This window comes from Balaenoptera musculus, chromosome X (genome assembly GCF_009873245.2).
Source record: "Balaenoptera musculus isolate JJ_BM4_2016_0621 chromosome X, mBalMus1.pri.v3, whole genome shotgun sequence".
In the NCBI taxonomy this organism is placed as follows: Eukaryota; Metazoa; Chordata; class Mammalia; order Artiodactyla; family Balaenopteridae; genus Balaenoptera; species Balaenoptera musculus.
In genome coordinates this window covers 92,781,504-92,803,006 of record NC_045806.1, presented here as the reverse complement: position 1 = coordinate 92,803,006, position 21,503 = coordinate 92,781,504, and the positions used below count along the sequence as shown (strand labels likewise).

The window sequence follows — 21,503 nt, the reverse complement described above, 5'->3', positions numbered from 1 at the left end:
ATAATCAACAAGGACCTACTGTATAGCACAGGGAACTCTACTCAGTATTCTGTAATAACCTATATGGGAAAAGAATCTGAGAAAGAATGGATATATATATATGTATAACTGAATCACTTTGCTGTACACCTAAAACTAACACAACATTGTAAATCAACTATACTCTAATATAAAATAAATTTTTTTTAAAAAAAGAGAGTATAGACTTTCTTGCCCAAAACCATTTCAAAGAACATTTTTCCCTATAAAATTTACTGGCTAGCATTTCACTTTTGTTGGAACATTGACCTATGATTATTTTATTCAGTATTCTTGTGGGACACCTATCAATTTTAGTGTCCCAAATTTTCTTAAGCAAACACATTTCGTGGTTCTAGTATTTTCAGAGTCTCTATAGAAACTAGAAATTTGGGCACCTTTTTTTAAAAAAAAATCCTACTGCTCTGATTTACAGTTCTGTATATGAAAAGAGGGAGTCTTATCACCTCAACCCAAGTGAAATTAGTAGTGTAGCCACCCATGATGTGCTAGTTCTGCGTGTCTTGTGCTTAAGGGAAACTGGTAGGAATCCGGGAGCTTACAATATTATTAGAGTGGTCATACCTAAACTTGTGACAAGGTAACCAGGCCTCTCAGGCAGTGAGCCATGTTCACAGAGGGAGCTGGAAGTCTGCCCTGTGCTAGTGAAGTTAGAGCCAGTATGGAGATGTGAGGAGTAACAGCCTCAGGAGTACTTCCTTTGGAGAGTGATGCTACTTTGTTGGACTTTCATTTGATATTTGTTTCATAATGACTGAGTATTTAGGTTTCCCAAGGACTTTGTTGCTTTCCCTTTGATTTTGTTTGTTCTGGTGTGTAGGCCTCTAATCTAAGGGATATAAGGCTTCTTTTTGTTGTTGTTGTTCTCTCTCCCCCCTGTTTTATAGCTAGATGTAATCCAAGGTATTAAAAGTTGGTGACTTCTTTAGGTCAGACAGTAAGGAAGTGATTGAACTCAGTCAGGAGGCTTGGGCCATATTTCTGATTCAGTGACTAGTGATCTCCCGTTAAGACTTGTACTCAGAGGTCTTTGACCGTGACCACAACTGTAGGCGAGTAGCCTAGCAACACCAAAGTAGAAGTCAGAGCTCCCAAATTCAAAATAATTGCAGGAAGTCCAGAATGATCAATAAAGAATGAATGCAGTATTTCTTTTAAAAATAGTTCTGCTTGGTTTAGTGACACAGGTAACTCCAAATGGGCTGAGTGTTATTAAATAGAAGTCTTCCAGAGATCTGCTTTTTCATATATATACACACACACACACAAATGTGTAATTATGATGTTACAGTGCACGTAGATGGTTAATTCTAAAGTTCTGAAAATAGTTTCTCTTTCAGCCAGTCCTGTACTTCTCTTCCAACCTTAATTACAAAGTTGATTTGCTTAGCGGAGCAGACCCTTCTTTTCCTGTCAGCCTAGGTCTGTTTGAATTAGCACAGATTTTGAATTAGTGGAGCTCAAATTAATGACGTTTTATTCTGCTACGAAGAGTTTGTTTTCCATCACTGATAATTATTTCCAGGAAAGTTAAGTCCACAGAAAATACTCTCTCAGTTTCCTTCACTTTGTTTACCAAAGTCTAAGAAGTGGCTTTTAGTTACATGGGGGAGGGAGAGCAAAGGAAAATGAGGTGCTACAACTTGGCCTCTCAGATTTGTGGAGCAGGCTCTGAGCAGCATTCTAAACCATTATTTCTTGTAAAAGGCAAACCAGACCTGGGAATGTTAAAGTCTAATGTGATTGAGGGAATCTGTGCTGGTGCGTACTAATTCTTTAACCCCCATCAGCCTGGTGGGTTGTCAGAATGTCTCAGTTGACGAGCGTTCTGCCAGCCCCACCAGAGGGGCATCACAGGTCCACCCGTCCTCTCCAGAGTCAGCTCTTCTCCCTCTAGATCATTCTCATTGCCTCTGAGGGTTGATTTCCAACAAGTCCCCTTTCCCCCTTAGACGCTTACTCACCTGAAATCCCACAGAGAACCGGAAGAGTAGGCAGAGGATTTTTTTTTAATTTGTGAACTGACATCTGATTTCTTTTAGACCCATGTTCATTTAGAGAGACTGTTATCTTGTGCTTCTTTTTTCTATGCCTGCCCTTGCTGACTTGTGATTCATCCAGTTCATAAGATGTTCCTTTATAAGAAGGTGTGAAAGGCATAAAAAAATAGATGAGTAATATGGGTCCCTATATGTTCCAAACTACAGCAAAATAGTAGTAATAATCTCTGCACAAACATAAGAGGCCACTGAGCTCTTCCAGGTTGCAAAGCATCTGTGTTTTCTGCGGGGGGTGGGGTGGGGTGTGGGGGGGAGGGAAGGCCTGTGAGATCAAAGCAACTCTGTAACTCTATCATGGAAGTAGATTATTATCTATTTATAGCAGTCTATGAGTTCTAGATTGAAAAATGTCGCCAAACTGTGCTGCACTGTGAATGCACGGTAATCTAACTAAAGACTCAAAACACCAGTTACCACCTTCTAAATGAACAGCATTTAATAGATACTAAACAGAGGAAAACACACTTTAGTGGACAGTTTTTAAGTTGATGGATAAAAGGATATTATTTAGAGTATAGGGGAATGTTGACTGTTTAATAAACTATAACCAGTGGGGCCATTTAATGTTTATTATATTGCCAATAGATGTTTATTAAATATGCAATGATGTGAGACTACCTTCCTATATTCTTTCTTTCACTCATTAAATATTGACTCACTAGCTACTGCATGCTGGGCACCGGGTATACAGTGGTGGGCAGAAGTGGGCACATCATCATCATCACACTCAAGGAGCTGACGGTCCAATGAAATTATACATATAACACACGCATAGGTGTAAGTAGTCAAAAACCTAGTTTTTGAGTTTCTGTAGGGTTTTTCTTAGCCTAGTAGATTCTCTATACGTAGCCTAGTATCCATAAAGTTAAAAGTAGTACGGCACTGTGAGTTTAAGTGCCGTTCTCTTTCTCTCTCTCTCTCTCTCTCTTTTTTTAATGTCTCTAACACATGACTTAGTTTGAGACTTGTACTTATCATTAGGTACTCTGAGTTGCTCATGTAAACGCCAGTTGTACCATAGTGAAACTTCTATGAGGGAAGGTGTTCCACAGGACTGCAGTTGAACAGACTATGCCCCTATGTGTAGACTTGTACTTGGCATATAGCAAGCACTCAATAAATATTTGCTGCATTAATTAGTTCACGGTCATAGATATTCTCTTCCATCAGTAATCATTAGGACTGCCACTTATTCACTGCAAGTTTTGCTGCTGTGGGGGACAGAGCTATTGTCACATGACTGTAATTTAAATTGCATGGCTTTTATCCATTGCATTTTTTCCATCCCCAAATGATGCAGTTTCCTTTTAGTATCTATTGTGGTTTTCCTAATATGTATTGCAGTACAGAATCAGCAATTGTTGTTATTTCAACAGCATATTGTGAAGCTTTTCCAACATATTTCATTACCCCATGTGCTTGTCTCATGGAAACAAAATCAAAGTAGGACCTCTTCAATGGGAGAATTATGTAATTTTTAATGGTAATGGAATGGGAAACTATACATGTGAAATTTTTCTTTGCCTTTGAAAATTAGATTTATCAAGATATAAACCAAGCAAGAGATGAAGCGTTAAAATATCCTTTTCTCTTCGACCAGGCTCACTTTAAACATTTGTTGAAAGGAATAAAGTAAAAATCTTTTCCAAGTTAAGAGACAGGAAGGTAGATTGGATTAAAGTCCGAGGGCTTTAGCAATACATGAAGAACGACATATTTCTCCTGTGCCGGATGCTTGCATGGTGGTGTGCTATTTACTGGAAAATGGGCATTGAGGTTACCTTGCCCTGACGAGCTTATAGTCTGACATATTTATATACACACAATCAGAACATAGTGTGGCATTTACAACAAGGACAGATTCTCTAGTTGCGAGAGCTTGATAAAAGGGAATTAAATATCTTATTTTAAAAATGTATAACTTTTCTGTTGTGCGATTCTTCTATGTAGCTCAGCAGCTAGGGAGAAATGACGGGCCAGAATGGATGGCCCAGACTGCAAGGGCGAAAAGAACAAGGGGAAAGCACAACAAGGAGAGAGCAACACCTACTATAAAGAGAGGTGAGGAGGGAATGGATTAGAAACGCAGAGGAGGGCAGTAGTGATGACTGCGTTCGCTGCCCTCACAGCACAGCATTTGTGCTCTGCTGCTCCCTCACCCTTATCTGCTCAGTTTGTAGGTTCTGCGTGACTTCAGCATGCTGGCAAGTCCCAGGGGCCTGGCAGTGTTGGGAAGCTCACTGCTTTATTGTTCTAGCTATTCCCCGGTGCCTTTGGCATCATTTTCTTCTTCCTACTCCGTACATCCCTGGTAGAGTATTATTGGATTAGAACAGAGTTGGTCAACAAACATGTGAAAGAATACAGGAAAGATGAGTGGATGGGGGACAAGGGAAGTTGGGAGATGCAGCAGATGAGTCCCGACTCCACTGCTCAGTAGCTGTGTGACTTTGGGCACGTCACTTTCTGCTCCAGTTCCCCCAGATGTCAAGTGAAGGGTGTGGACTAGATGGTCTCTGAGTGCTTGTAGCTCTGACATTTCGTGACTCTGTGACTATAGGGAGTCTTGTTCTTGGAGGAACACCTATTATGGTTTCTAATATAATGTAGCATTAGCTTGTCAACTTCATGAGGCTGTTTTGAGCATCAGGATAGAAGATGTGAAGACCCTTTAGAAATTCCATGAAGAATCATATAAAACAAAGGTGATATGAATGATTTAAAGGAAACTTTCCCCTAAAGATACCACATAGTGATAAAAATTAAGGTAGTTCCATTTAAACGAATGTAAGGAAAGTCACAGAGGCCTTAAAAACAGGCGTGTAGTTATGCTTCATTGTAGAGATATACGTCGTTGGAAATTACACAGATCAAAGAAACTGATTCTGTAACCATTGTGTGGTTAAGCAGCTAGGCTTCTGGGGGTGAGGCCCTTGACTTTTCATCCCAACCCCCATCCTTCTGCTCTTCAAGGGTATCCTTAAAACCCCAGAAAGAAACAGGCAGTGGATTGTGTACCTTCCTCTGTCACCATCACTCATCTACTTCCCGAAGGCTGAAATAGAACATTAAAACCAGTACGGAATGGAATGGGTCATCTTGACCCAATGGCAGCTGCCTTACTTAATGTTCCCATCCCTCCCCGCCAGCCCCGTTCTTCTCTTTCATCTCCTTCTTGTGACATTTTACAATTCTTTCTTCCTTTCCTTGGTAGAGTAAGAAGAGGAAGAAAAGGAGGAAAACATCCAGAAGGTGGGGGAGGGGAAGAAGAGAAGGAAAATAAAGATGAAAAACATCTCGGTTGAGGCAGTGGAGAGGACTGGAGTCCTTCGCTCCCCCTTCCTCAGCAGGACCGAGTTGATAAGTTGATTTTGGACCTCATCTTCAAGACTGACTTAACCCTTTTCCTTTGTTACCTTTAGTCCCCTGTCAGAGACATCTGAGAAAATCAGAGACAGCCCCCACAATAAGAACCAGCATGCTAGCTCTCAGCAGGCCTGCACCATCTAGAACTGACAAGAGTTTAAGAAAGGACAGTAAACCCGTGGGTAAGACCAAGCCACCTTCACACACGGCACACAAGTTAGAGTGACACCATATGTTTTGCAGTTTACAGAGTTTAATTTATAGATTTGATTACCATGGAAAGAGGGAAGGAAAAAAAAATTGCATGACTCTTGTGGTGAGTATGAGAGGGCTTATTCATTCACGTTGGAAAAGCAAAGTTAAAAATCAGAAACAGGCCCGCCAGCCTAGATATGTCCGAAACTAGTACTTTGGTAACGCTATTATGACTTCCAGTAGATTAAATTTCAAATTGTGGAAAGGCTTCAGAATAAGGGAAGGCTTAGTGTCCCACTAATAGGGCTTATTAAATTTAGATAAAACAGATGTTTTTCAATGACAGCAGCTCTGAGTCACCAAGATCAAAATGGAGAAAGAAGAGAACAAAAACAAGCCAAAACTTTCACTAAAAAAGTACCATTTATCTCCGTTGCAGAACTTGCCCACACTTATAACCTAAAGCATCCAGTTAAACCCCAGGAGAAGCATTAATTGGGGGGAAAATTCCTTAAAACTGACTGAATGTGCATATACTGAAGTTGATTTGCTAACATTCTAGAAGCGGTGCTGTGAAAAGAGAATGGGCCATAGGGGCAGGCAGCCTAGAGTTCAAATGTCAACTCTCTTACCTGTTTTTGTGACCTTGGGCAAGTTGCTTAATCTCACTGAACTCAGTGAACCTCGGTGTCCTCATCTACAAAATGGGGTTGTTTTGAGGACTCAACAAGATAATACATGTCTAACACCTGGCTCACGGCAGGCGCTCCATAGATATTGGCTCTTTTGTATTTAAAGCTCTTTTTGCTCATAGTGTCATGTCTAAGTATATTAGGAGGACCAGTTTCTTAGAACTTGATTAAGAGCTTTAGATTAGCAGTCTCCTAAGAGGGGTGCACCCAGATGATCCACTGTGGGGCAGGAAGAAAAGATTAGAAATTCTATTTATGATCTTTTTATCTAAAATATAAGAAAGTACTGAAGTAGTATTATTTTCAACTTGTGGTTTCTTTGCAGGAATCTTCTTAAACCATTTGACCATTGTGCATAGGTTAGCTAAAGCTAGATAAAGCCACTCAGGATGGACAAGTGGCTTAAGATTCCTGCAAAGGAACAATGGAGTGACGATAATAGTCATACTACAAGCACAAGGCAAGGACAAGAAAAAGGTGGAGCTAGCTGCCACTTCTCCTGCAAGTCGCCTTGTAACTTGGTCGGCCAAGTCATCAAGTAAAAATGAAGATAATCTAATCAGACCTGACAAGATGTCAGCCCCCAAATAAGAAGGAAATTATCAAGAACATTATTTGAAATATGTATTTATACCCACTGTTTTTTTAACAACAAAACTTATTTAAGTCTATACTATGCTTTGGATATATTAGCTATACATGACAGTAGTACACATATGTATTTTATAAATAAATATACATATTGAGGATGTGTGCTCAGACTTCTACTGATAAGAATGCTCAGTCAAAACAGTTTGGAGACCATTGGGTTAGATGAGGAAAGCATGGAGCTTCTCAGCTCTCATTCTCTGTCTGCTGCTTAGAGAGTATTTTTGTTTTGTTTTGTTTTTCCTAAGGACTTTGCTGGAGCATATCCAGTAGGATAGAGAATAACATATCTAAATCCATTGAAGGCTAATTGAGTACCGTTCAGGGAACTACAACTTTCGGTAAACATTTTTTTTTGTATGGAAGTAAAAAAGCCAATCCCTGCCCTGGAGATTTTTTAAAACCTAGCTCAGGAAATCTAAGAGTTACATTACAAAGCAACATGTGAATGCATGGCTGCAGGATAATGGAAATTTTTGATGAAGAAGTACCTCGCTTGATGTGGTAGATTTCTTACTAGAAAAAAAAATGTGTATACATTTAATTTCTGTAAATTTACTTGCAATTCTGGGTCACTTGGTAACAAGTAAACCAGTAGCAGAGAGTGTAAAACAGATCCTTCCAGGAAAGACGCTAAACCTTGTCTGACCATTCCTCTCAGCCTTCCTGTCGAAGTCTTTTACACATATTCATATATTATTTTGTAATCTACTATTCTTATATCCTCTGTGGCTCTTCACTTAATAAAAGGCATATAGCCTTAATAAATATTTTGAAAATGAAAGAAAATGAAATGAAGGCTTCTCAGAAACACCAGAACCTGAAAGGGTAGCCATTATCCCCTTTAGATGGTCACAGTAAATTTCTAGAGCAGATAACTTGCTTAGACCTTCTCATCATAAGGTTGAATGGTCAATCTTAGTCCTGGGGCTCCATTCTTTTCACCAGAACCATGATATGGAGGCAGCCCTGTGGGCATAAACTTAACAAATATGCCGAGGACCAAAGTTCTTTGACAGCCACTACTTATTGAGCACCTGGTGTATGTAAGGCACTTCTGCAGGTATTATTATTTTGTCCACTTGCCACAGTAGCTCTGTGAGGAAGGTACTAGTATTATCCCAATTTTATAGATGAGGACATGGAGGCTGGCACAGGTTAAGAGACTTGCCCAGATGTCACACAGTTAGTGTGCAATGGAGCCAGGATCCAAATGTAGTTATGTCTGACTCTAGAATCCAAGCTCTTAGCCATTCATTCTCCTGTGCTGTGTTCTATAGGACTGTGAAATAAGGCTCATGTATTAATGATGACTTCAAGTTTTCATTTTTAGGAGCTACATTTATTGGCAGTAAGTCACAGTTATTACACCTTGGAGAAGTGCTTTTGATGGCCCTGGGGAAATAATACTTGTTCAGGGTTGTGGAAGTTTTTCTAGATTCTACGAGAAAGGCAATAAAATTTACATTTAATCCAATTCGAGAGGTAGTTCAGTTTTATAGTATCCTAACTTAGAGAACACAGAGACAAGATCCCTAGAAACTTTGAAAGTCTATGACAGGTTATTTTTGTGTTACATTCTCTTAAAAGTAGAGACTATCTCACGCTTTCAGATTTCCCAAGATGGAACTTGCTGGTGGTCATACTGTTAATCTGTTTTCCATACCCACAGATTTTTTTTTTATTGCCAAGACTATATTGAGAGCACTGTTTCAGTACCGTAATGAATGACCCAAGTCATATTGAGTCTTAAAGATGAACCTGACTCATTATGTCCATTACACTCTGGTAGAATATATTTTAAAAGATTTTGTCAGAAAAATAATTAAAACAAAAACCAGTTTCTAGCAGTTCGTTTCTAAAAACCGTATCAAGTAAATCCAGAAAGTCTGCAGGGAAAGCATTATGTGGATGTTACATGGAGGGAGATGAGGAATACCCACCATATACGCCAGACATTTAGCCGTATGTTTCTTCATGTATCTTGTATTTTCCAGTTGTAGTTCCACTCCACTAAATCAAATTCACAACCTCGTCTCCTAATTTAAAGGTGAGGAACTTGTGGCTAGGAGGCAGATTCTTGACAATATTGCTCTAGTCATCAGAGCATGCAGCCCACAGAGTATTTTTCCCTCCTGCTGGGCAGCTGTAGCCATGTCAGAGAGTAGAGGCTTTTAAGAATTCGAGATTAGAGCAATTCAAGAACTTTAAGCCAATCGGAGGGCAATAGGTGATAACACTCTAAAGCCTAAGGGAATCCTGTAGGATAGGAGCCAAATAACATATATGAAAACCTCCAGCACCCATCCCACTGGATTTCCCTCTCCCTCTTACCCTTCCACTCTTCCTTCCTTGTGTTCTCTCTGTGCCCCTTTGTGTGTCTCTATTTGTTTAAGTTTCTTTGCTTCCCACTTCCTTTTCCTGCTTCTTGTTTTCTCTCCCTATCCATCTTTCCTTGCATATATTTCCTTTTTCTTTTTCTTTCCCACCTTCCTACTTTCTCTTCCTTTTGTTCCATGCCTTAGTTCTTTCCTCTATTCCCTGTTAATTACCCATCATATCATGTTTAAAAATATATATTACAATGAATAAATTTTAATGTCAATGTTCATCAAGCAGCAGGTAGGTTGTACTCATTACTCTAAAGGGGAAAAACATCTCCCAATTAAGTAACACTTTACATATGGCTTACAATGGAAAATTTCCCTTTTTTGGGTCACAGCTCTCACCAGAATAAGGTTCCCTTCCTCCCTCCTTAACCATGACCATGTCTTTTGTTGCTCCTCTCTACCCTTAGCTTTGATGAACAGTCACTTAACTTTTTTGCATTTTGTTTTGTGTCTATTATTTTTTTAACGGTGGGAAGCTAACATTGCTACTTAATGTGAAAGAGAGGATATAGATAACTTTTCAGATTTGGGCTTAGGATTCTAGTATTCTAAGTTCCTGGAATTCAGACCTGTCACATGAGGAATGGCAGAATTTCCAGATGATTGAAACCCCTCGTGAAAAAGCTGTTTTTTTGGGGTTTTTTTTGTCTTAATTTTAGACTAATGTATGCTTGATTTGCTTTTCTTCACCTATCCAAACAGGGATTTTTAATTTTAGTTTTAATTACTTCCTTGTCCTGAAAAACGATTGCCTGTAATTATGAAGCCCTTCGGCAGTTTGGTAACTTTCCACTGTTTAACCAATTAAGGTCATCAGTGTTTTAGAAAGCAAAGGAATGAATGGATGAGTGAGTGAATGGCTAGCTGGCTAGATTCTTAAATAATTTCTGTTGCATGCTATATTGTTTGTGATGAGCCTTACAATATCTAAGGCTTTGTCTCTTTTCAGCTGTTTTTTTTCCCTCATAGTTTCCAGGTACTGTCACAAACCCTTTGATTCTTTGATAGCTAATTCCTTTTTTTAATGTTCATTTTCATTAAAGTGCTATTTAACATTAGATATTAACTTTGACAGATGTTAATGCTGCTTCTCAATTAGGTGAAATATATTCTTGGGAGGATGCCAATTTGAATTGAATATATTTGAATTTGGTATTGAATTAAACTGTCGTTTAAACCTTAGCCATCCATCATATGGGTGATGGAGCAGCCCGCAGGTTTTTGTACATAAGTGTTCTTTTTTTTCCTAGCAATATTTAAACACTAGAAAATGGCTTCCTATTGTAGCAAAGAGAACTTCATACGAGTTTATTACAAGATCTCTTTCTTTGTCAGTTCCTTAGACTGCCTAGAATTTAAATTGGCAGACACTACTTTGGTATAAAATGCTTTCCATGGACAATATTAATATTTTAAAGTCCTTTTTGCTCCTGCAGATTTCCAGTAGACAGGAAGTCTAGCTCTATCTACCCTTCGGCTACTAATGAATGCTATTAAATTATTATTTATCTTCTTTAGGCAGAGGCACTGCAGGTATGAGATCAGAATTGCCTAGTAAAGCAAGCATTTCATTTTAAAATTAAAAAAAAACCCATAAACCAGTCAAAGGTGGCAACTAAGGTACAGATACTAGAAAGAATTGCGGACTTGAGTCAGAGAATCTGGGTTGTACCCCTACCTGTGTCACTAACTAGCTGGGTCACCTTGAGCAAGTCACTGCCTGACTCCAGACAGCATAGCCTCTCTAAAGGCTCAGCTTCCACATCACATATTCTATATACTAAAGAGAACGGGGCTGAGAGAAGCTGAATCCTCTTGTTTATCAGCCATCCACACCAGCCTAGCAGCTCTGAGGTCAGTCTCCAGCCACATTTTTCATCTTTTTCTTATAATCCCTTAAATCCTTGCTAGGCTTTCATTGCTAGTTCTTTTCCCTAGGAATTTGCATTTAGAGATATTGAGGGCTTCCTGCCTTTTAGAATTTGTCTGTATTCATGAATTTAATGAAAAGTTACTTAGAGTTGATGAAAAATGCAAGAATTAAAAGTCTTGTTTGAATGAGTGTTTCTGTAAAATCAGACTGTTTCCATCATGATTAATGTACCTTCACTATTTCAGAGTTTTGAAGTTAAAACATTTGAGTGTTGGTATGGCGAGGCATGATTGTTATTTATGTTATTAGCCACACTAGCCCTCTCCCACTCACTCTTTGTTCTAAACATTCTTTTTTTAAAAGTCCCAAATGATTGAGCAACCAGCTCCATATCACGAGGAAAGCTTGCTAGCCTGATCCTCAGTTACATTTTAGGTACTTGAAAATTTCATTGATTTGAAATAGTTTGAATTGCACTGAGCTAAAATATACCTTTCACTGGTTTGCTAGGAAATAAACAAAATAATAACTTGCCTCAAAGTGTTGAGAAATTAACTGCATGGCAACTTCAACATGTGTATTTTTTTAATGTAAAAGCTAGAGCTAGATACAAAAACCTTTTCATTAAAGGAGGCCTAGCACTATAATGAAAAAACCAGACAGTAACAGGTGTTGGCAAGGATGTAGGGAAATTGGAACCCTCGTACATTGCTGGGGGGAATGTAGAATGGTACAGCTACTATGGGAAACTGTTTGATGGTTCCTCAAAAAGTTAAACATAGGGCTTCCCTGGTGGCGCAGTGGTTGAGAATCTGCCTGCCAATTCAGGGGACACGGCTTCGAGCCCTGGTCTGGGAAGATCCCACATGCCGCGGAGCAACTAGGCCCGTGAGCCACAATTACTGAGCCTGCGCGTCTGGAGCCTGTGCTCTGCAACAGGAGAGGCCGCAATAGTGAGAGGCCCGCGCACCGCGATGAAGAGTGGCCCCCACTTGCCGCAACTAGAGAAAGCCCTCCCACAGAAACGAAGACCCAACACAGCCAAAAATAAATAAATAATTCCCATTTAAAAAAAAAAAAGTTAAACATAGAATTACCACATGACCCAGCAATTCCACTCCTAGGTATCTACCCAAGAGAAATGAAAACATTATTGTCCACACAAAAACTCATACATGAATGTTCATAGCAGCATTCTTCATAGTAGCCCAAAAGTGGAAATAACTCAAATGTCCTTCAACAGATAAATGGATAACAGAATGTGATATATCCATAGAATTGAATATTATTGGGTAATTAAAAAGATGATGTACTTTTATAAAATGTAACATGTCAAATTTATCAAACAGAAAAAAATATATTAAAAAAGGATTAAGTACTGATACATGCTACAACATGGATAAAATCTCAGAAACATTATCCTAAGTGAAAGAAGCCAGACACAAATGGCCACATATTGTATGACTCCACTTACATAAAATGTCCAGAACAGGCAAATCCATAGAGACAGAAAGGAGATTAGTGCTTGCCAGGAGCTGGGGGGAGGGGAGAATAGGGACTGACTCCTAATGGGTATAGGGTTTCTTTTTGGTGTGATGAAATGTTTTAAAATTGGATGGGGTAATGATTGTACAATTCTGAATATACTAAAAACCATTGAACTGTGTACATTAAAAGGGTGAATTTTATGGTATGTGAATTATATGTCAATAAAGCTGTTATATATGAAAAACATTTGCGACTATATTACTATAATTATTTGAAATTATAAAAGTGTATTTAAATTACAACATTTTTGCCAAGGGCTGGGAGGAGGGAGGAATGGGGAGCTGGTGTGTAATGGGTACCGTGTTGCAGTTGGGCAAGATAAAAAACGTTCTGGAGATGGTTGGTGATGGTGGTTGTACAACAATGTGAATGTATTTAATCCCATAGGAATGTACACTTAAAAATGGTTAAAACGGTAATTTTTATGTTATGTATATTACCACAATAAAAATCTATAACCCTAAAAATTATATTTTATGTTATTCTAATGTATAAGGCTCTTTTCCCCTCTTTTGCTTTTCACAAGGAAAACTGAAAGTGTGACTGGCCTTTGGGTTTTTATGCATGGGATTCTTCTGGTCTGTATTTTAGAACTTCTCTCCTGTGGCAGGTCTGGGGCTGGGGGGACGTTACACACACACCATATATGTCTTTATCTTGGCTTTGAATGAGAACTTGAGAATATTTTTTAAAACTTTATTTGCCAGTTGGAAAATAAAAGAAGCCAAGCCATAGGAAATTTATGTTGTTAAATTATAAAGTAGTGAAGTGCTGTTCTCAGAGTATGAATTATCACAGATTTCCTGATTTTCTTGGTTAATCTTGGCTCCTCGAATGGGGAAAAACATGTATGCTTTATATATAACATCTCTATCTTTCTGTAAGCATTTTCCTCTGTATAGCAGGATAGAATGAGCACCAAAATGTATTGAAAATACTTACAAACATAGGGGTATATTTGTACAATAGAGTGAGTGAGTTTCTGAATGCAAAGGAAGGGATGGAAAAAAGAAAATCCAACAATGAGGAGCTCACTGAAAAAGGAATTATTTCCAAAGGTCATGGAACTTTGTTATGACCCAAGCAGTTTGTAGGCTCTAAGTTTTTAACCTCTAAGGATTAATCTGTGAAAACATTTTCTAAGCCTGGCTCTACTTTATAGGACATTTGGAGAGCGATGGCGCAAATGCCAGCAGTGCCATTAATATAGTGTGTAATCAGAGGTGTGTTTGTTTTCTTGACCAGGAAGTGGTTTCTTTTAAAAGTACAAGGAACACACAGTGCCTATGTGTGTGTGTGTGTGTGTGTGTGGTGTGTGTGTGTGTGGTGTGTGTGTGTCTTTGTATTTTCTACTGTATTTTCTACATTGTCTATTCTACTGTTGTAGGAAGAATTACGATCTTCCAACGTTTTTGTCCTTTACAGTTGGGTTTTTCTAGAGTTAGGCACTGTGGTACACTACCCTTGATTACAGGGTCCAGTCAGACTTGATGTACTCAGAAATCCATTGATGTGATTAATGGTCTCCTAATCATAATTTTATTTCCTAAGATTAGCCCTATTTCCTGAAGTTTCACAATTTTTGAGTCATATCTTGAATTATCCTTTATACGGGGCCTGAAATCCTTGTATTTTTAGTGTGTAATTTGCATGATTATTTTCATTTTCTTTGATTTCTTTTGCTTGAAGAAAATAAAATTATCTTTTTTTGAACTCTTTATATGCTGTTCTATGGTAACTGGCCAACCTAGTACGAACCTTTTTTTTTAACAACATGAAATATGTATATATTTTTTCCAACAGTGCTAGATCCAGAAGTCTTCCCACGAGTTTCCACTACTCTGGTTTTTATTCTCCTCAAAAGTAAAATAAAACATTGTCAGGTTCTATAAGTAACAGGGAAACATACAAGGAAATAACTGTACAGGAAATGTAATTGATCATTCACTCTTTACAACTGAATTGGTCACAGGATTGGCTAGTAAACACAATCTACTGAATGAACAAAAATAACGACTTCTAAAATCTTTGGAGCCTGTGAATACACTTGAAGATTTGGGCACCTTTCTCACCTGAGATTTTTTTTTAATCTCATACCTTTTTCAAATGATTGCCTGCCTTTGAAACTAAGAACTCCCATATCTAGTGATTGCTTTAATATTTGCTTTGTTTTCAACAGTGCCCTTAAAGATAGCCGTTTTCCCCCAATGACAAGGGACGAGCTGCCGCGGCTGTTCTGCTCAGTGTCTCTGCTCACTAACTTCGAAGACGTCTGTGATTATTTGGACTGGGAGGTAAGGCTATAGAGAATTTTTAAAGAAAAATGAAAGTAACTCCTGAGTAATTGTTTAAAAATTAGGCCCAGAAAATAACTCTTTCAGCCCATTTCCTATTGTAATGGAGGTGGAGAGTAACTTGGATAAACCTCACAGCTGATCAATGAGATTGTGAGCGAAGGAGTTTTTCTTTCTTTTTTTTTTTTTAAAGGCAAAGTACCCTGTGTTGTTTTAATCCCCCAAACTGAATTTGCTCTTCATTTTTATCCTATTACTTCACTACAGCACCTCATAAAAGCTGTTAACAAGTAGTAGGCAGGACTGATTGGAATTTATTTCTCCTCTTATTTCCATTCCAATGCACTCTGGCATGACTGCCATCAAGCAGTTAAGGTGGTCAGAGGATACATCACAGAAACAAGGAGCAAAAGGGTTAGGATAATACACCAGTTGGGGAAATCAGCTCATGGATAATAACACGGTGTTGGTTAACTACAGGTAAACCATGCTAATTCATTCTTGGCTACCTTAATCTGTGTATTTACACACACTAACAGGTAAGGGTATATATCTAGGGTGTCTCTGTGCGTTGGGATTATCAGAGTAGCCTATATTGATCATATTTTTGTTCTTCGTTAGTATGTGGGGTTGAGTTGTTAAGGAAGTTCAAAGTTCTCACCATGATTTGTTTTGGTGGTTGGGGGGAGTTAGTTGAGTGTATGTCTATGAAATTTTACACGCAAACATACCCATGTTACCTGACTGCTTATTACTGTATTCAAGGCATGTGCTACATGTACAAAAGTGTTAAGATTTGGTCCCTGCCATAAACATCTTAGAGTCTAATAGCAGAGAAAAGGAGTATACACAAGCACGAAGAAGTAAGTGCTATAAGAATTAAACAATGGGAATTCAGTGATATACAGGGCATTCTTGTGTGTACACACACTCATAAATGACATGACTGTATCATCATGATATAACATGTTTAATTCTACTGCCTTTTTAGAATGACTGTCCCCCATGATAACTGAGATATTTTGCTTTGTGGACAGACCACTTTCTTGACAGTTAATTTCATTTTTGGCTTTCCCCTCATTCCTTGTGAGACTTTGGACAACTTACTCCACTGCGATTCAGTTTTTCCACACAGAGAAAAAGACATTTATAAAGTTCGTAATCTTCATTGAAAAAAATCTCTGTGATATAAACATTGTTTTTATGCCAGAGCTATTTAAAAAATTCTGCAGAGAGTAGGATGAAAGAGTTCCTTTCTGCATTTTGTGGTAGGGTTTTTTGGGAGCATTATTAGAATACGAAAGCATCTTAAGATTTTTTTCTAAAGGAAAAAATAGAATTTGTTGATAGTGTTGATCCTGGGAAAGTTGGAGTGTGTAAAATCTTTTATGGGATTAAAATTTCCTAACTGATTGTTTTCTATAGGTTTTATTGTTCCTATTTGAATTTTTCGTAAAGAGAAGTCCACCGATATTATAGAAATATTCCCAGTACTTCACTTTTAAATGGTCCCAAATCATATCCCTTACTTATTAACAAATATTACAGTTTGGGTGGTTCTTTGACTGTTTTAAGGAGACTACTCCCTCTTCTCCAGCTAGAATTTTATTCCTGCTTTCTGAATTGAAGGGTGCTGTGTGTGTATTGGTGGGGATGGGAGTGATAACAGAAAAAGCCTGACACCTAAGGGATGATTGAGCTACAAAAACACTTCTTCCCTTACTTGCAGCCACTGAGTTGGAAGTACGGTTCTGGGGGGAGGGCGTGCATTCGTGTGTGCATAAGTGTGCATGTGTGGCATGTACATGAATGTTTATTGCATAAACGTGTGTGCATGTGTTCTGGGGAAAGTTGTTAAATAGGTGTGGGTAAGCACACCATCATCTTCTTTAGCCCACGTCAAGTACTGTCTACAGCTAAAATGAACCTTGATATTATTGGGCTTTTATGTTCATGAGACGTATCATCTTTCTGTTGGGAGGGTGGGAGGTAGAACTCTAAGAATTGGTACTGTGTACTCTTTGAGGGTGTATTTATCCTCTCTGATCACCATCTGCCAGTTTGAATTTCTGGAAGATTCTGTATGCTTCTACTTGGTATTGTATATTTAATACATCCCTTAAGGTTTAAATATTGATGTCTATTTAGTGATGCTCTTCTTTTAAAGAAACAACAACAACAAAATACATATATTTTTGTACTTTTAATATATAAGCATTTGAAAGTGATTTAGGTACTGCTAGAATGGCTATGCTAAGAGGAAAAGACTGTCCTTTTCAGTTAGTTCATCATAGTTTAAAGTATTTAGCATAAAAGAAATTTGTTCCCAAAGAATAAGGATGAAAATTACATTTTTGAAAAGAACGTGATTTGGCCTTTAAAAAAAAATGTACCATAATCAGTGATTGAAAATGGAATGGTATTATTATAAGAATGATATTATTAGGGTTATCCTTAATAATTCTGAAAAAGCATTGCTACTTTAAACACAGAATGCCAAAGTAGAATTAAAGACATTTTAAAAAAAGCATATGTCAATAACATTCCTCTCCTAGGTATATACCCCAAAGAAATGAAAACAGATGTTGAAACAAAAACTTACACATGAATGTTCATAACAGCACTATTCACAATAGCCAAAAGGTGGAAACAACCCAAATGTCTATCAACAGATGACTGGATAAACAAAATGCATTATAGCCATACAATTGAGTATTATTCAATTGAGTATTATTCATAAAAAGAAATGAAGTACTGATACATGCTACAACAGGAATGAGCCTTGAAAACATTATGCTAAGTGAAAAGAGCCAGACACAAAGGCCACATACTGTATGATTCTATTTATATGAAATATCCAGAGTAGGCAAATCCATAAAGATAGACAGCAGATTAGTGGTTGCCAGGGCGAATGGGAAGTGACTGCTTAATGGGTACAGGGTTTCCATTGGGGGTGATGATAATGTTCTGGAACTGGATAGTAGTGATGGTTGTATAACATTGTGAATGTACTTAATGCCACTGAATTGTACACTTTAAAGCGGTTAAAATGGTAAATTTTATGTTATGTGTATTTTACCACAATAAAGAGGCACATATGCATATATATGTATGTATTTAAACCTACTGTCCATAATAATATAGTAATTCTAAGAAGAAAACTTTAAAAATTCAAAAAATATAAAGAAAGAAATGCAAGCCATTTGCGGTCACACCATTCTGAGATAACCACTGTTAATGGTTTGGAATTATTTCTCTTCTTTTTCTGTGTCTTTGTATCAATAAAACTGCATATTTGTTTATGTAACTGAGATCATATTAAATTTACAGTCACTATTAAAAAGAGGACTATGGGGAAGTCTTCGTTTATGGTTTACCTTTGTATATAAGTTAATTATTTATATTGTGGATTTCCTTTATGAGGTGTCAGTCTATATTATGAAGGTATACGTTTCACTTTGAGAAATTTCACACTGTCAAATAGGTACACCTTTTCTTCCAAGAATGAAATATCCTTTTCACCATAAGTGTCTCGTTTTAACAGGAAATGCAAGGTGCTATACATGTTTATGCCAGAGAGGGAAACAGGAGATGATTACAGAATTTCAATAGAGAATTTTTAAGTCAAGGATTGGTAATGAGTATGTTTCATATGAGCAGAAGCCTCTAACATAGGGCTTTTCTGGTGGAAGTACAGTTTGAGAGTTGACCCCCACCGGTGCAGCGTGTTACTGCAGTAGAATTCCTAATTAAAGGGACAAAAATGCCCAGATCAATGCAGGGAGAGGGCAAAGTCTAGAAGTCCCCAAGGGTAGAGTTAGGTAACTTCAGCAACAAGAAAGACATCCCTGTGGTCATGAGGATGAGGGATGTGACCAGTGGTAATAGACACCTAATTTTCAAATGACAAGTGAACTGCCACAGGGCTGGCAGTTACTCTCCACCCAAGGTTTTTAACTCAGCCTGTTTGGGAGCTGTCTTCTGGTAACATGTCTCTAATTAAATGGTTTCACAAGTGGATGTGATTAATTTCAAGTCACTATTGAATTGACAGAATGATCAGTAATGCTTCCATCTGTTATATTTCCTCAAAGTAGTAATTATACATTTAAAATGAGTGTCTGTAGGTAGCCTCTCAAGGAACCTGGGTAGTCATTAAAAACAACAAAGCCAGCCACAAAAGGCTGTAAAGACAAATTGGAACAGTGGTCCCTCCCTTATCATTGCCCGCATCATGATCTACTTATTGCCCTGGTAGGCATGAGAAGAATGAGGAGTGATTGAACTGGGGAAAAAAATTCATTGCTGATAAGTAGAAATATCTACCTACAAGACTAAAATGATTGTTAAATGAGGAAAATTGCTCCCCTAGGGAGAAATCTGAAGTGATCTGCCTTGTGTTTGAACACAGAAACTTATCACCATTGTTCTGTGTTCTTCAATCGACAACACTCTCTTAATTCTGAATGGCAGCATGGCTGACAGACGTGGCATTTTAGAAAGAAAGAAAAGCTCATGCAGCATGTTGGAGTCCTCTAAAATGATACAGAGCCTAGAACTTGTATAGTTACACTATTTGGGAGCCATGCTTCCTTTTAAAGATCTGAAAGAAGATAAAACCAATGACATCACAATCCCTGGAGTTTTGACTCGTGGGATGATTCTAGGTGTGTCATCTACTAGCTGCTCATTTTCAGGGAGATATAAATGAATAAGCTTTTTGTTTGTAGAAGAACTTGTATAGCAAGTATGCTACCAGTGATCCTGTGGGGAACCGATGTAGCAATTTGCTGACAGACGTCAAAATATTTTATAAATTGTAGTCAGGCATCTTTTATCTCTGCTTTAGAGACAAGATCATTTTGAAGGTATGAGGAAGAAATATTTTTTGTATTCTGAAGTAGACCTTCAGATCATATTTCAATAGATTACTGACATTTTCACAAACCGTAAGGTACTTTTTGCTATATCTAGCTCCCCAAATCACTGAGATCTCACCTGTGTATACAGCTGTCACTTGTGGTCCTAAGGCAGACGGTTCCTTTATAGCACCCAACACTTACATGGAATAAACCCATGCTGGGTGGGGCTGGCCAGCATGATCCTTATGTGACGCCAAAAATCTGTCCCCAGACTATAAAGCTAGACCTCAAGCCCCTAGTCTCACTCTGTCCCTAAAGCACCCAAGCTTGCTGGACTGCTGGTACTCAGAGAGCTGCACTTCACTTTGAAAGCAGCCTCCAAAGCACACCTCTTGAATGATCACAGCTGATTTCTGACGTGGTCAGTTGCAGTTAATAATAGGGAGCTTTTGTAGCAACCTTCATGAGTAAACAGATGAGATGAATAAATCAGCTGCCATCATTATCTCGCATATATTTTAGAAGTTCATGTTCTTCTTTTCACCCTCTCTCCCCACTTAAAGGTTTACCTTTTTCTAGATCCTCTTAATGTTCCACTGAAAACAGTGTTCCCATTCATACACAGATGATTAGCATGACTCACAAAGTCACCAAGTGAAATGACTTCTAGTGGTACATGTTCTGTCAACCCCCAACCCTTGGTTATTTTTTCCCAACTGTGATATACACTATGTTTTCCTTCTCTTCTAACTGAAGATTTCTGCCTCTTTAAAAAAATACATAGGCTTCATATATCCAAGAAAATGTTTTTCACAGTATTTTCTCAGGGACCTTGAGGTTGTTGTATAAGATGTCACTATCATTATGGTAATTTAGTCTTTGTCCTGATGCTCTACTTTAAATGTTTTTTCAAGTGCTGTGGAACATTGGGAAAGGAATGCTTCAGGCTTCCTGGCCATCTAGAAAGAATTTGCTGTGAATCAACAATTCAATGTATCAGAAGCCTAGTGAGGAAGCAAGCCGAACAAAGTAAAGTGACTTCTAGAAGGTGATATAATGCATAAAACTTTACATTGGCTGTTGATACTCTTAGTGAAATGGGCTGCTGTAGTCCATTCTCAGGCCTCCTCCAGTTGCTTCCTGCTTCCCTCCCAGTGTGTTGTTTGGTGGTGGGAACGTTTTCCTGCTTCTTCCCCCAAATCCATAAATTCTTCCAGCCCTTTCCCTAGTAGTTGCATTCCAGTCTACTCTTTCCTGTACAGTTTGACTCTGTGTGTGTATCCCTGGCATTTGATAAAAAGAGAGTACTGAATTGTGGGAATGAGGGGACTCGGGTTCTCTTCCTAACGGCCACTACCCAGCTTGGTGACCTTTCTGGATCTCCGTTTCCTCACCAGGAAGCTGGAAAAGTTGGACTAGATAATTCCTAAGGTTTCTCTGGATGCTGACACAGTGTGACGCTGTGACTCCCGTTTTAAAAATGGCTTGTTTCGTTTTACTTCCAGGGAATCAATCACTGCTAGCCATTTAGAAGTC

General features: G+C 38.2%; 1 protein-coding gene across 1 annotated transcript in view; it reads left to right on the top strand.

Annotated features, from left to right (window-relative positions):
• AMMECR1 (AMMECR nuclear protein 1) overlaps window positions 1-21,503 on the top strand; it is a 105,682-nt gene that overhangs the window by 71,650 nt on the left and 12,529 nt on the right. Inside the window, exon 3 of the mRNA XM_036840693.1 lies at window positions 14,991-15,105. Coding sequence (XP_036696588.1) covers window positions 14,991-15,105 — 115 coding nt within the window. The remainder of the gene's footprint in view (window positions 1-14,990; window positions 15,106-21,503) is intronic.